The sequence below is a fragment of the Chiloscyllium punctatum genome, chromosome 2 (genome assembly GCF_047496795.1).
Source record: "Chiloscyllium punctatum isolate Juve2018m chromosome 2, sChiPun1.3, whole genome shotgun sequence".
In the NCBI taxonomy this organism is placed as follows: Eukaryota; Metazoa; Chordata; class Chondrichthyes; order Orectolobiformes; family Hemiscylliidae; genus Chiloscyllium; species Chiloscyllium punctatum.
In genome coordinates, this window is record NC_092740.1 from 68,711,834 (window position 1) to 68,729,140 (window position 17,307).

Genomic DNA, 17,307 nt, shown 5'->3' on the forward strand with positions numbered 1-17,307 from the left:
AATTTTATGATTCAATGACATTGTGTTTTGTCTTCAACAAAGAAAGCTAGTGATACCTTACTCGAATCTAAAATGTTCTTTTCTTCACCACTGACAGTCCTCATTTTGATAAACACAAAAAATTGCCAAGAAAGAAATGACAGACTGGTCAATGACATGCAGTTCATCTATCCAGAGCACCCTCTAATGTGGGAGATCAAATGTGGGAGAAAGGCAATACTATACCAGCACTACTTGATAAACTTTTCTTAAATTACACAACTCAAGAATGGCTTCACTTGTAAAGTCATGGGATTAACATCTGAAGGCTGTCACATGATTAATTAGAGGAAGGCGTAAGTCAGCAGAAACTCTAACCTAGTGGTGAATGGTTGTTGTGTATAGATCAAATTATACGTAAAGCATACTTGCAGAAAGTTTTGTAGGCTCCAACAGCAGTACTTTCAGAGACTAATGGAGTCACATCTCAAGCATGCATCAAACACCAATAAACTCAGATGGTAGTTCAGAGAACTGGCTTCTTTGTGCTGAACATGACTGCTGGTCCTTGAGGCATTCGGAAATCATGGGAAAAGGATTGGAGGCTAACAGAGATTTTGTTTATTTCATGCACAAGAAATTTTGACTTGATAACAATATATATAATCTTCTTTAAAATATTATTGAACATCTTCAACATAACATTTTTATAAAATAGGTAAATGATAGCATGTGTGTCAATTTGCATTGGATTTCTGACCATTACAAAAGTGAACGTACAAGACAGCTTATTCAGCAAGTTTATGAAACATGAATATGGTAAATTGACTCTAATTATAAGTACTCTCAGTGAAATCCTTACCTTATCACACCTCATAAGTCCCAAATATCTAAGGGACTTGCTTGACTGCGAGATCTGAGTTGCTCCCTTATCTGTGATTTCTTTGCACCAGCCTACATCCACTGTTTCAATGGTTGTACTGTACTGACCAATTGCTATCAGAGCTGCAACAAATGACAAATTTGTCAATTTGATGTGAACATGAAATCATTATAATCACATTAATGTAGAGTGGAATTACCACTGGCTAGTATTTTAACAACTGCTGACTTATTGTTCTTAACTTGACAATTGGGAAGTCTAGGTGGAGTTGACATACTCAATGATTCCCCACTTTTGTTGAAAAGCATCATTCAGCTCAATTTAAAATCACCAAAAATAAAGTAGTAAGCAGCAAAGTGATTAGGAAGGTTATTTAGACTAAGTGACACATCTATCTCAATTATCCTAAATTTTTGTCTACCTTCTCAGAAATAGGTGATTGAGAAAAGAATGGACTAGGAAAAGTTTGAATTATCAGCAAAAAACTAAAAAAAGCAAAACCTGTTTTAGCCTGTAAAGGATCTATAAATTAGCCAAGAAGAGTTTAATGAAGGAAAAAATAAGTCTCATCTCTTTAAATCTTTCTACATTTTATTGAAACGTTACTTGGAAAGAAATACATTGTGATGTTCCTGGTATAACCATTAAACATATAAAAATCTCAAACAACAATGAGACGAATGGTCTATTAAACTGAGATTTTTTTTATGAACTGCCACTTTCAAAGTGAATGGCTTGCAGAGGCTTCAAATCTGTTTAATTGAAAAGTTGCTTCTTTCCTCTCTAGGTTGTTTTTTGCACACCTTTAGTATTGTACTGAAGTCTCAGTCTAGATTTTCTGTTAGATCTCTGAAGTGGCAACTATGGCCAACAAACTTCCAACATTATAGCAAATCTGTCACTAAAATTATGACTTAATTTATTACTCCAAGATTGGCTTTTGAAAGAATTTTCTTCTGTCATGCACGAATAATATGTACTTCCCAATATCAGCTATACAATGAATATCAAATCTATTAAGTAATCTTTAGAACTCGTTGATATATGTAGGCAATCCATGCTCTCTAAATTTGCTAAAAATGGTGAGAAAAAGTTGGTGGGATCAAGGTATGTGAAAAGATAAACTACATTCAACGAACAGGAAAAACCATACATACTAAACACAACATGGCATTCATTTTTTTTGACCCAAACATCCTCCACATATTTTAAGATTGTGTCCAACAAAAATTGAGAATTTCCTGTTTAAGCACCAATCAGTCAAAGAAAAGGTCAGTTCTGAAAGATTCACAAAGTCCACTTTATTCTTTTTGTGCTGACAAAATCATGCTATGATTATGGACTGGACCACCAAATTTATGTAATGATCTGGCTGGGGGCCATTAAAATCTTTTTAATGTAGACAAACTGTGAGATCCCAGGTACTTAATAGAAGAATAAAGCCTCAAATTTCCAAATAAAATTTACAAAGATGTTAACACGGTAATACAATTTACATGATATAGAATTTACATTCTAACACCTAGAATTAACATAGGTAAATATGGATAACAGATAAACTGTGGTTGAATACTCCACAGAGCACATTAAATAATAAATGCAGTCACGACAGATCCAATAGATTCTCAGTAACTCTGACAATTGTCAGTAACACTTTGGGTCATCACATCTCATCAACACTTTACAATGGAATCCAATTCTCTTTTGAGAATTCAGAGCTTCCTCAAAAGTTGATCTGTACTGATCATTCCCTCCTTTCTTATGACCAGACACCCCTGGACTCCTGAAAATGCTCTCTATTACCAATATATGGGCAAAGTTCCAGCATGTCCACAAACAGTTAGCTGCACCAAGTTGGTATTTGGTAGTAGCCCAAGCTATAATGTTTCTCAGCTGTACGATGCAAATACTGCTTTTAGGATTTTTTCATTCTGTTCTTGGTTGCACCGAACTATTAATGGCCTACCTGGCTGTATGTACTGACTTCCAGGACTTCTCTGAATCCTAACTGCAAGAATTATCTTATTACCCCCTAGGTCTTCTTCCTGAGCTCTAATTACACAGACTAAATGATCTCAAACAAAATTTCCACCTTAAAGCCTGCTTTAGACTCTCCCTGACTAGCCCTAAACCTAACTGTGACCCGAGAATTTCTATTTGGTGACACTTCAACTCTTTTAAGCAACCTATGCAAAATTGTGAATGCTACAATATTCACAAATTGCTGACTGGCATTGTATTAATTGATGAAAATAGGCAGATTTCATTGTAGTGGTATGGCTCAAATGAAATTTATCTGTTTCTGGAGGGAAGAATTCCTGTGTGAGAGAGAGAAGGAGAACGTGTGTGCATATGCATGTGGTGTATGAGAGATCTTTCATAGTGGCTATTGCTACTTTACTTAGAATTCCGAGCTCTACTTTGGGCTAACAAAGACAACTGACAAAAACAAAGTCAACTTAGAATATTATTTTCTCAATGAAGTTACAGCTTGACATTCTCATAGTGAACTCATGTTGGCTGATTATTACTAGCTTGTTATCCATATACTTTATGTGTTTACCCTTGATGATCAACTCATAGATTTCACACAGGATGGAAATGCAACTTTTTTATTCCCTCTTGTTAATATGCGTTAACTTGTCCTGCTTCCAATCAACCGAAAACTCCAAATGTCTCTATCATAATGATTTTTAGTACCTGAAATCTCCCAGCTAGTTTCCTTCAGTAACTCTGAGTTAAATACCATCTAGCTCTGGTGAAACATTTGGTCCGATGTAATTTAATCTATCCATGACGTCTGTTTGATTATTAACAACATATTTGATTATATTTGACATATTTTGTGCAAAGCGCAGACTATATCTTTCCTTACAAAGTACTGATTCAGAATATTGACTGTCATTTGCAAATTTCAGTTTTGGCTTCACTGGAAACTTTTATGATAATCACCTTTCCTGACTGTTCTCTTTCAGTTAAGAGAAAGGGAGAAAGAGCAATTGAGGCTAGTTTCCTTTTGCCTGCCTGGTCTCCTTTTAACTTGCTTCTTCCAGTGAATTCAATTCTCCTTTTTTTCTGTCGGATTAGTAGAAGTTACCTTTCCTCTTTATATCAGTTTGTACTTGTCAGCTAATACGTTTTGAAATAGGAACAGGTATGATTGTGGGAACAAAAGGCTCAAACAAACTAAGATGGGATTGGAAGAGACTACTATGGATTTGAAAGTAGGGACGAGAACTTTGAAGACAACTTGATAAGACTTGGAGGATCCAAAACAACATTGAAGGAATAAGGAACGTGTGACCTGAAATAGATTTCAAGTTTTGAAATGAGTATTTTCTGAAGCATTAAATCAGGAAGACAAGATTACACCTTGACTCAACGTGGCCTGATTCAAATGAGAAAGAAAATCTGACTCAGTATACGGATTCCTTGTGGGTCCAACAAGACATTACTTCATAGAATCATACTAGTTATTCTGTCTATCATACCTGTGTCAGCTCTTTGAAAGGCTTCTCCCACTTAATCCTACTCTCCTGCTGTGTTCCCATAGCACTGCAAATTTCTCTGTTTCAAGTAGTTAATAGCTTCCTTTAGAAAGTTACTATTGAATCTGCTTCCATTATCCTTTCAGACAATGCATTGTAAGTAATAACAGCTTGTTATAATCGTAAACTCTTCACATTAATTTGACACTGGAAAATGCCTTCCAGTGCTGACTCAATTCAGGACACTTGAGAAACAAAAACATTCCACCTTTGGCACTTTTGGTTCTTAAGAAGGAATCTGTTTTCCTATTATATTTATTAGAATCTATTATAATAAAGACTTGATAATAGGATAACTACAAAACCATAATATAATTGGGAAGCGTGAACCTAGATTTATGAAAAGAAAGTATTTGACAGATCTACTAACTTCTTAAAGTTGCAATCAGCAGGGTGGATAAGTGGGACCCAGTGAATGGAGTGCATTGGATTCTTTAAAAGTATTTGAAATGTTGGCACACAAGAGTTTATTACACAAAATTGGGAGTCATGGATTTGGGGTAACTAAGGAACATGGATTGAGGATTGACTTTTAAATAGAAAACAGTGAATATGAGAAAACCGAACGTTCAAGATGGTACGCTCTAAGAAATGAACGCTGAAGGGATCAGTACAAGGATCTCAGTTATTTACAATATTTATGAATAACTATGATGACAGTATAATACATTCAGGTTCATAAGAATACAATATCTAGGTGGGAATTTAAGTTCTAGGAAGGATGCAGACTCTGCAAAGGGATAAAGACTGATTAGGTGAATGGGTAAGATGTGGCAGACAGAATAACTGTTCAGTTAGATACATCTTGATTTCCTTGCCAAAGGCAAGGTGAACTTGCTTTTGAAGAGATACAACTGAGTACACCAGATTCATTGCTTGAATGAGGAAATTGTCCCATCAGGAGAAACTAAGTAGACTGAGCTATGCTTCCTCAATTTTAGTCAAATGAAACATACAAGATTCAAAGGGCTTGAAAGAATAGAAGTTGGGGTGATTTTTTCCCCTTGTGAGAGTCTAGACTTGGGGTCACAGTTTCAAAATAAGGGGCTAGACATTTAGGACAGCCATGAGAAGAAATTACTTCAAATAACTGTGCACATTCAGTTATTGACAACTCATAGGAAAAATTCACTGGAAATGTTTGTATAAGTATTCAGGGTTGAGAAGCCCTGAATACATGCAACAGTGAAAACATCATCACCTCTGCAGGAAAGGAACTAACTATTCCATACATGGATAACACTGTGGCTGACGACAGGGAGGAAGGGGGACACCTTTTGAGCATTCAAAGGATCATTCTTCACCATTTCAGACAACTCTAGCAGAGCGCCACCACCAAACACATCTTCCCCTCACTCCCTCTGTCTGCATTTCGCAGGGATCGTTCCCTCTGGGATACCAGAATCCATTCCTCTATGACCAACACCATCCTCTCACTTCCCACAGCACTTTCCCATGTAACCGCAGAAGATGCAACACTTGCCCCTTCACCACCTCGCTGCTCACCATCCAAGGGCCTAAACAGTCTTTACAGGTGAAGCAGCATTTCACCAGTACCTCCTCCAATCTTGTGATTTGTATCCTACCCTACAAAGGAAAAACCAAACGCAGACTGGAAGACTACTTACAGAGCACCTCCAGTCCCTGTGCAAGCATGATCCTGACCTTCCTGTAGCTGCATTAACACTGCATCCTGCTCACTTGCCCACATGTCCGTCCTCAGCATGCTGCAATGTTCCAGTAAGTCACAGCAAAAACTAGAGGATCAACATCTCATCTTCAACCTAAGCATTTTACAACCTACAAGCTCAGTATTGAACTCAACACCGTAAAACTGTAAACACATCCCTTCCCTTTCTTTTAGCTTTGCTTGTTACATTCTCTGTCACCATGTTCTTGCTCCTCTCCCTCCACCCCAGTGGGACTGTCTGTCATTTCCAGTTTGGCAGTTAGACAAACCATCATTCTGCCATTCTCAAATTCCAATCACTTAGTCTGAACTATCAACATCCTTTCCACCCCAGCTCTCCAATCCCTCCAAACCACTGCTCCCCCCCCCCCCACCACAACTATTACTTAAATACTGCCTCTTCCATACTTCATTTCAGCTCAGATGAAAAGTCACCTAGACTTCAAACATTAGCTGCTTTACCCACTGCGTCTTTCCAGCACCACATTCTCTTACCCGCTGTGACCTCCAGCACTTTTTATTTCTAGTATGACACTTTTTTCAGAATGAATAGAGTGAATGATGTTCTTGAGAAGGTATTGGAGACTGAATCTTTACATTTATTCAAGGCTGAGTCAGATAGGATTTTGACAGACAAAAGATTGCAGCGTTATTAGTGGAGAGGGAGAGTGCAGACAGAAAAGTGAGCTAAGACCTCCACAACCAGGTCAGCCATGATCTTATTGAATGGTGGGCAGGTTTTGAGGACCAAATAGCCTTCACCTGAGTCCTATTTTCCTGGAAGTATAACAGTAATGTTTTCAGTTTTAACATTGAAATATGGTAATCATTACATAGTTTATAGAGTTCATGGAGCTTGCTATCTGTCTCGTCAAGCAAAATATCCTTGTCATTTGTCTAATGACCAATTAGAAGCTCTTTTCTGACAAGATGGGAGAATGTTTGGGGCTCTTTTAATGATTAACTAACACAGCCATTTTTTCTTAGAAGGAAATATTTATCACTGGAGTTCTGCTTATTGCCAGCGGCTCCAGGTAGTTTGGATACAATGGTTTTTGCAATAAAAGGGTTATCTGTACACACTGCTTATATATCAACCACTCCCTGTCACAGACAGGGGGTGCTTTGGCTTTGATCTATCTGAACCTAAATTATTTTGACTTGCTTAAGTTGAGTGGACTCAACTATTACACATCTGGATCACAGTGAAAAATTGTCAAGGAAACATATTTTATTGTAGTTAATTATATGTGACATGCCTGTTACTTTGCTGACTGGCATTTTGAAAGATGAGCTGATCGCAACAGCATAGTTGAACCTCTTGCAGGTCATCTACTTGCCTATACAGTATTTAATAGAATGACCAGATATATTAAACTCACTATCACACATCACTTCTTCACATATGGAAGAGGCAGGTAACCCTGACTGGGTGATGCCATACCAATTTGTATAAGTGAAAAGATTTGCACTGAGTGATGTATGTCTATTGTGTTTACTTAAATACATAGCTCAAAAACACTAACAATCAAGAACACCATTTTTATTAAAATAGAAAAGGACTATGTTTCAAGTAAAGTTTATTTGAGTATATATAAATGAATATATGATATTTACAGATACTTCTATGTCTTGAAATTAATTACACGATTTATTTCCAAAACAAAAAATTAAAAATTTAAGAATTCCAAAAAACATTTTCTAAGTCATCAGTTCATTTTTAATTTACATACAAATTTCAATTTGTTCATAATATTCCATATTTCATCACTTCAACCCACCTTTTTTCACCATTAAAGTAGCCTCATGGATCTTAGAAAAATCTCTATACAGACTGAAACAAGATAGTAATAATTACTTCAACTCAAAGCAGGCTAAAGGATGCATATAAATTCCTATTTATTGGGGGAACCTGCTTTGGTTGATATACCTTTGTGGCTTCAGCTGTTGTTGGTCTATAAATTAAAAAAAAATTCATAAGTGATCAGACAACGAAACACTTGTTACATAATTATGAGGATCACTTTGAATACTTTTTCAATTTGTCCAACAGGGTCAGATCATTTATAGTTCCTGATAGAACATTGTCCAGACACTGTGATTTTACCAGTTCAGCAGTTTCCACACAATTTGTTCTCACTATTTTAGAAATCCTAATTCGATTGATTAGGCCTATTTCTTTAAATCACCAAATTGTACACATTTGGAGTTCCCACTTCTCTTACATAGAATATACGTGCTCTCCTTGCAGAAAAAGGAGTTCAAAAATCTTAAGTGCAGGTTGGCAAGCATCCAGGCTGGAGTCTGCCAAATATGCATAGGAGTTTAAAGAACTAAATCATACAGCAAATGGAGACAGGGCACTGATAAGCTTCTTGCTTAGTGCTGTTGCAAGTTCTTAGCTGGTTTACAGTTCTATGATGGTAGCTATCAGCATGTTTTAAAAACGTATTGAATAATGAGATAAACAGCTAACACTTCGAAAATTAATTTGGAGACATAAATATTGGAAACCTATTACAGAAAAGTAATTCCATATAAAACCTGATTATGTCCATGATCAATAATTGGATTTATATTAGTAATTATGTTTTAGTCATGTTCAAAATGAACATGGAGAGCTCTCACTTGGTGGGAGTGGAGAAAGCTGCTGCTTGGGTCTGTGGTCCCTGATCTAAAATTCAAGCTTGACTCAGCCATTAAGCTTGCTTACACAGCCGTCATTGTCCTCACTTGAATCACGTCAGTATTTAGAAAACATAACAGGAAAGTAATCTGCGGGCCATGCAACAGAAGGTAACAGTAAACATCAAAGGCAGGATATGTTGCTGGACATCCTCCAACTTGATGGTTATTGACTACTCGCTGCCATGTGCATATGTCACTAATCCGTTGGCTTTTCATCTCAGGTCTCTCAATGTTGGAGTGGCTTTGGAGCAGTAACATTATCCCTTGTTGACTTGTCACCACTGAAAGGATGGGAAAATAGGATGTTGCTACATCAGTTCATTGATTATAATATTATACGTGAAAAGGTCTCAAAGACTTGGGTCAGGGATGGCTAATAATCAGCAGCAGGAAGATCTCCAAGCAGGAGAAACATGCATGCTTTTTGTATGTCTATAACATTATCTTCTCTCTTTCATTTGGAACAATGTGTCATCTTAAGTTTAATTTATATTTTGTATTGTGTGTTAAGAAAGGGGAGGCACAGTTTCAGTTTCATTTTATTTTTAAGAGTTGTGCCTGTGAATTTGATGCAGAGACATTGCAGACTTATTTGAGTATATGCATTTTTAATTAGCATTAATAACCCTCAAACAAAGGAAATGGGGTTAGAAGTTTAGAATCAAAGAAGTTCTATAGTGTGGAAACAGGCCATTGAGTCCACACCGACCCTCAGAAGAGCATCCCACCTAGACCCACCTTCTCCCATGTAACCCTGCATTTCCATAGCTAATCCAAGTAGCTGCAATGACTGGACACTATGGGCAATTTAGCATGGCCAGTCCAAATAACCTGTACATCTTTGTACTGGAGGAGGAAACCAGAGCACCCAGAGAGAATCCATGCAGACACAGGGAGAATGTGCAAACTCCTCACAGTCAGTCACCGAGGTGGATTAGAGCCCGGATCCCTGGCGCTATGAGGCAGCAGTGCTTACCACTGAGCCATCATGCTGTCCCAAAAGTGCATTAAAAATGAAAATAAAAACTGCTGCTCCTGAGCAGCAGAGGTTGAGGGATACAGTTAAATCTAGAAAGGAGTCAGGCAGGGTGAGTGTGCCAGAGAACACATGCAGGAGCCCTGACCATATTAACCTCAGGTGGGATCAGTACAATTTCCGAACATGGCCCAATAACCAAAGTTTCTGAAGGAGGTAAATACCATCACCGAAAATGCCAAGTCTCTGCAGACTGGTAGCAAAGAAAATTGCAAGCAGAATGAGAAAAATGGCTGTAAAAGTGAATATATTTAAAGACAAAGATGAAAACCAAGATAGTTAAAATCTCGGAAATACTAGGAAATATGTAACACTAACAGGAAAAGATAACAAAACAGATACTAAGGACTCAGTTTTCAAGTTAAAGGTGGATGGCAGAAATTAGCAATTTTCACAGCTCGGCATGCCCACCTCAGAGACAGTTACAATTTTCATTCCGAGAGAATGGGTGTAGGTTAGAAGTTAGCTTCCCATCCCTGGAAATGGCTCAGAGGTGGTCACATAGGCTGGTTCTAAAGTCTGCCTCAGTTCTCTGCGAGGTTATCCCAGTTGTTGCTTTAGATATTCGGCTCTCTCACTCTCATTCTTTCCACTGTGCCATCCATAAATCTCATGCTAAACCATGACATCCACTCACTCCCAATAGCTCCTCATATCCTCCATTCAAACCTATGCCCCTCCAACCATGAATGCATAAGGAGGTTTGGTTGAAAATCCAAGCATTCATTCCTCTATTGAAGAAGGCACACACAAAGGAAGTATTGCTTTATTAACAGGATTATCCCTCTAATCTATTTTGTCAATTAGTTAGCGTTTATTTACACAAGATAAAGAAGTATCAAGTGTTTTGTATCTACGAGTAGTACTTTAAAGTTCTGGTTTTTTGATCTTTATAAGATTGCTGTAACAATAGGGTTTTAAAAAAAAGAGTATGAAAGAATGAATTTTTGAAAAGCTTTTCAATATGTTCCATTATTATTATAGTGTTCATTGGTTGTGTATAATGTGTACTCTGGGTGAATAGAATTTCAAGTCCTAGATTTGGCACTGAGGATATCAAGGGCCATTAGGTGAGGTGGAAAGATATGCGTTAGCATGGGAGGTTTTGCAAAAGACATTTTGAAGCTCTTTTTTGAAAGGTTTCCTCATCCCCTCTAGAGGCAAGTGAAAACCTAAAATGAATATTGGCCCATTAGAGAATGAGGAGAGTGAAATAATAATGGGGAACCAGAAAATGGCAATGGAGTTTATTAAATACTTTGTACAATTTTCATAGTAGAAGAGACTAATAGTGTTCTGAAAAAAACATAAATAATCAAGGAAATAAAGCCTAGGGGAAGGAAATAAGCATAATAACTAACTATCAGCAGAGAAAAAGAACAAAGAAAACTAAGGGGGCTAAGGACGATAGGTTCAATGGAGCTGATGGGATACACCATAGATGTTAAATGAAGCAGCTGCAGAAATGATGGATCCACTGGTAGTAATGTTCCAGGAATCCTTAAATTCTGGATAAGTCCCAGAGGACTGGAAAACTGTCAATATTAGAATTTTATTCAAAAAAAGGATGAAAACAAATAATGGGTAACTATCAGCCAGACAGCTTAACATCTATTATCAGAAAAATGTGAGAGGCTCTTATAAAGGATACAACTGCAAACCATAGAGGAAAACAGAGTCTAATCATGCAGAATCAGCATGGTTTCATGAAGGGGAAATAATCCTTGACAATTTTATTTGCGCTTTTACAGGAGATAGCATGCAGAATAGATAAAAGGAAAGTAGATTGGATTTCCAGAAAGTGTTCAGTAAGATACCACACGTAAGGCTACTTAATAAGATGTCAGAGTAGTACATTAAAATGGATAGAGGATTTGCTTACAGACAGAATGTTGAGAGAATGGGGGCATTTTCAGGATCAAAATCTGTAACTAATGGAATGCTACAGAGATCATTGTAGGGATCAGGATTATTTATAAAGTATATTAATGAATTTACTATGGCCAAATTTGTATATGTTACGAAAATAGGCAGGAAGGCAAAAAGTGGGGAATGGCACAAAGAGCTTACAGAGAGATATGGACATTAAGTGAGTAGGCAAAAACCTGGCAGATCGAATACAATGTGGGAAAATATGATGTTGTGCAATTTGGCTTGAAGAATGCAAGAGCTGAATATTATTTAATTAAAGAAAGACTGCAAAAAACTGCTGCAGAGAGTGAGATTTGGCGATCCACATGCATGAAACATTAAAAGATAGCATCTAAGTTCAGAGGGTAATAGGGAAAGCGAATGGAATGTTACCCTTCATTTCAAAGGGAATGAAGTAAAAAAATTTGGGAGGTGCTACTAATATTACACAAGACATTAGTCAGATCACACACTGAATACTGTAAACAGTTTTGTTCCCCTTATCTAAGGGAAGGTATACCAGTACGAGAGGCAGTTCAGATAATGTTCATTATCAGTCAACTTTAGAAAAAATGAGAGGATATCTTATTGAAGCAAACAAGCTTCTTAAGGGGCTTGACAGGATAGGTCAACCATTACCTCATAGAATAGGAGAGATTACTCAACGGCCAAAAAGGCCTCTGCTCCAATGTCTTATGATCTTAAGTGATTCCTGTCTTCACAGTGAAGCTGGTCATGTCAGCATTGAAGTTTGATGCCCATACCCTTTTCCCAAACTGCTGAAAATTGGAGCAGAAGGAATAAAGGTGAAGATCCTGGAATGGGGCACTGTCTAACATTTGAAAAAAAACTACTTAAAGACAGAATGAAACAAAAGTTACAACAGCTATTGAAAGAAACATGAATGCTTCTTTACAGCTGTGTTGGAAATTGTGGGGGATCAGAAATGTGGGCCAAATGAAAATTTATAGCAGTAATGTACAAGTGAAGAGGGCACTCAACATTTGCACATCTCCGCTTTGTTGATTCAACTCAAAGTTAATGGATTTTTTAAAAATTCTGAGACTTAGATTTTTGCTAAAACTTAATCAGGTCTTCCTTCCCTGGAAAGCATGAGTTTTCCTCTGACCTTTATAAGCTAACTGAGGTTTAAGAACTTGGTAATTAGGGTAAAAGATGGGGACTTCTATCCATACTTGTATTGTGTAGATTAGATTAGATTAGATTAGATTACTTACAGTATGGAAACAGGCCCCTCGGCCCAACAAGTCCACACCGACCCGCTGAAGCACAACCCACCCTTTATCTAAAGCTACAGGCAATCTAGCACGGTCAATTCACCCGACCTGCACATCTCTGGACTGTGGGAGGAAACCGGAGCACCCGGAGGAAACCCACACAGACACGGGGAGAATGCGCAAACTCCCCACAGCCAGCCGAATGAGTCAGGAATTGAACCTGGGTCTCTGGCGCTGCGAGGCAGCAGTGCCAACCACCGTGCCACCATGCCACCCATTTCTTTGCACTCTTGTGCTAGACAGGAATAAACAATTTTTGTAGCTCATTCGCAGCCTTTGAATCATCAGCTGATTAACTCACGATTATCAAATTTAGATTTACTAACAGCTCACTTTTATGATGTCACCAATTATATTGTGAGTCCAGCCGACTGGAAGTAGGTTTAGACAGCCTTACGATTAACAGTCCAAGAAATTAGATTTCCATTTCATCAGTCTGATCTGGATAGATCCCAAAGGTCATCATGTTAGCCTGTTTCTTTGCCCAGTTCAATCAGACATCTTACGCTTTTCTTAAAAACACAAATCAGAACATTAACACCATGTTACTTCTGATATAACCAGTTTGCAACACAGAATTGCATGCAACATTTCAATTACAAGAAATGTCCAGAAACTATTTCCAGGATGCCAAATGCTTAAATCTACTATTGTCCTAATTTCTCTTTTTTCTCTTTAACTCAGCACATACCAGTCTATGAGTGTGGAGCAATTCTTCTCTGCATGACTCAGTACCATACCACATTCTGCTTTTAAACATTGTCAGGAAGAGAGCTGTCAGTTACAGTGGAATTGTGTAACTAAGGAATTACCTAATTGTTGAACTTCCATTGTCTTCAATTAGGCAGGATGTGTTAGTAGTTCATTAAAGGAAGGAATAGAAAATCAATCTATTTCAAATCTCTTAATGATAAATTAAGAGCTAGTCCCCAAAATGTATTTCCATATTTCCCAGCTCTGACTTTTTTAAAAATAGGGTTATTGCTGCCTTTTTGAATCATTGCGTTTCATACAGTTGCTATGTAGTACACCCATAGTAGTTTTGCGGAAAGAGTTACAGAATTTCACCCAAGAGACAATTAAATAATGATAATACACTTCTAAGTAAGGAAGATGTGTATGGTTTGGAGGGAAACCACAACTCATGATGGTGCCATATAACTTGCCCTTTTAGGTGGTAGAGGTAGTGGGCTTGCAAGATGTTGTCAAAGCAGCTTTGGTGATTGTTGCAATGCAATTTGTACATGGAACACACTGCTGATACTATTCATTGGCAGCAGAGGGAATTAATGTTTCAAATGGCAGATGGTTGAGGATAATGTAGATTATTTGTAAGTTTTTGAGTCTTGTTGGAGTTGCACTCATCAAGGCAAGCAGAATATTCCATTTCAGTCTTGAATTGTGGCCTCACAGTACTTTAGGAAATCAGGAGGCAAGTTATTTGCTGCAGGATTCACAGCAACTGACCTGATGTAACCACAGTTTTTTTCACCACCTGGTCAATGCCAGATAATCCATTCAGTTTCTTCCCTTTCATCAGACTTTGTAGAGGTTAGATACAACTGAGTGGTTTGCTAGGCATAACAGATTTTTAAAATATCACAATATACCTTTCCATGCATTGCTTTTAGGATAAAGACAGAAACCTTGGAGGCAACTGTGAATGAATGACAGTCATGGGTCAAAATTGCATGCATTAAGGGTGGATCCAAAGCAGGCTGAGAATAAGATGGAACCAGGTATTAAAATGCAGGACAAGCAGGTGATGTGAAGTGAATGATATTCGTATAACAAGAAAGCAAAGTGGGAAAATTTGCAGTTCTATTTTCATATTGAATTTCCTCCACAGCCTTGCCCCTTCTGTTTTTTTTTGTTCTGTTCGCCAATGTTACAATTCTCCCTAAGTTCTCCAGTCCTCTAGAGTCCAGTCTGGTACTTACCTTCCTCGTTCCTTCACCCTACCTGTGCAAGTCACAGATCTTTTTGTTCCCACTCTAAATCCTGCTTCTTTACTCCTCTCTTCATTAAGGAGCCATCTCCCTCATATTCCCCTTCAATGAACAGAATGAATTATGAGGAACTGAACTCTTGGAAGTAGGTTCCACTCTGTGGATGGAAACTTCAATCTACTGTGACATTATCTCCTGTAAATGTATTGGTTTTGGATGCATTCTGACAGTAAAGTTTACTTTACAAGAAAACCAACTTGGAATTCAGCGACCATGCACTGGCACTCACAGGTAAGTTTAAATTCATGATGAACTAAATGCAACCTTTGAACAAAGTAAAGTTTGTCATAACCTACAGACATGATCTTTGAGACAAAGTCACTATAATGATGTTTCTCTGAAGTAACATACCTGCCCCATTTCATCAAGAATCTGTGTAACAGGGAGACATCAGGAATTTGTTCATTCTGCATCAATATGCAATCCATGGTCAAAGGTTATGCATGGCAATGACATTTACACAAGGGGGTTCTATTATAAGCTTCTCTCTAGACCTTGTTACCCACTAGTTGGAGATTTTCACTCAATTATTGAAAAAAGTCCATGCAGGTGTTTAGGCATTGTATGTTTTAACTTACATAGAAATGTGCATAAGTCTCTGGTTGTCGTTACCCCCGTGTCAAGATCACTTGCAGCACAGAAATTTGAAGTGAACCTGATTACCTCTGTACTACTCTAAGTGGCAGTTGCAGCTGACCATCAATGAGAGTTTGGGAACATGAACAAAATTAAGAATGATACCCTGTTGTGGAATGGCACAAAAGGCATGAAGGACAGGCCAAGCTACATATAACCTGTTAACTTTCAGATCCCTTGAAGGCATTTTAAACCATTCTCTTGAAAGGTTGTTAGGCTTTATGAATTAAATTAGAAAGAATTTTCGCCAGGACTTAATGAGGTAGCATGAACACGGCCTCACAAGCACAAGTGAAAAGTGATTAGACCCTATGACAGTGCAGGCCCACTGCTGGGCCTTTAGTCTTTTATTTCTTTAAGAAAACTTTTCATTGAAAATGTTTTCTCTTCAGGACTTGATAAGAAATCAATCCTAGAGAATGATCAAAGTTCCAGCAGAGAGTGAAGATCTTTTTGTCTGGAAATTCATTTATTTAACCACAGACTCCCTATCAAGCTCTGTCACGGTTCCCCATCTTCAAATGCTATCACTACAAAGAGAAAAAGGCAGGCCGATTTCAGCTAAGATACAGCATGTGTAAGTAAATTAATAGCAAAGAATGGTACCTGTAGAGTGCACTGGCATTTGGTGAGTGGAATTTTAACAAAGAAGCTAATGGAATGACAAAAAGATTCCTTTCAATATAAGCTGCTGGAAAAATCGACACAAATTATTCTCAAGGCTTTCAAAGCTGGTTACAGATGGAAAGAAAACAAATTGCTTTAGGTGGAATTTACTGCTTGGCAGATAGTAAAAGCTCAGAAAATCATTTGATGCTCAGAGTCACTGATTCTGACTACATCAAAATCTTGCATCAACATGTGGATTTAGTTTTTTCCTCAGCCAAATCTGAGTTACTGAAACACAAGTATAGACTCAGTGATATTTGTTTTTCTTTCGTTGCTGTCCAAGTCAAATTTCCATGCATGCAAAACAATAAATTACAGTAATTATATAACTAATGCAGACACTTTTACTGCTTCGTACTTCAGATGGTGTCATATTGCAGCAATAGTATTACTACAGTGCTGTGCCTTTTTGTGTGAGTTAAAGCTGAAAATGGAATATAATCTGCATCAGGTAATTGCTGTTATAAAAGTACTACTAATTATAGTCCATCAGTAGAGATAATAAACTTCCAGTTCCAGAAACTGTGAGATGCTGATATTGAACCTTTAATTTCACTGGTAGCAAATAGAATATGAATTAATGGAACAATGTTTTGTGGTTTTGTTCTGTGCAAGGTTTTAGGATTTTGGAATCCTTGTAGTGATTTATAAGGTGACCAGACTGTTGGCAATACAAATAGGCTAATGGCTCATTCTTATGCGACTGGGGGTTTGAGTAATGTGTGATGGCATCAATGCAGCAAATCAAGCACCAATTCTAACATCAACTTCACAGCTTACATATTGAGCAAGTAATTATCTCTGGTCACAGGGTGCAATCTTAATGCACATTTTCATGCAGCATAAGCCTGAATTGAACATTACAACCTCCGCAGTTAAATAGCATTAGGCTCAATACCAGGGTGATTATAGCATACAAATTCATAAGCCAGTAAGGTGCTTTTAGGCTTAGGGTGTAGG

The 17,307-nt window shown here is 37.6% G+C and overlaps 1 protein-coding gene across 6 annotated transcripts in view; it reads right to left on the reverse strand.

Moving 5' to 3' along the window:
- fbxl17 (F-box and leucine-rich repeat protein 17) overlaps positions 1-17,307 on the reverse strand; it is a 782,194-nt gene that overhangs the window by 47,910 nt on the left and 716,977 nt on the right. For 4 of the 6 annotated variants that reach the window (XM_072583628.1, XM_072583627.1, XM_072583631.1 and 1 more), the window contains exon 10: positions 842-984. The exons of 1 other annotated variant lie outside the window; for it this stretch is intronic. In XM_072583628.1, the coding sequence (XP_072439729.1) occupies positions 842-984 (143 nt within the window). Of the gene's footprint in view, positions 1-841; positions 985-13,348; positions 13,546-17,307 lie in introns of those variants that run through there. One more of the 6 variants, XM_072583632.1, reaches the window with a different exon arrangement.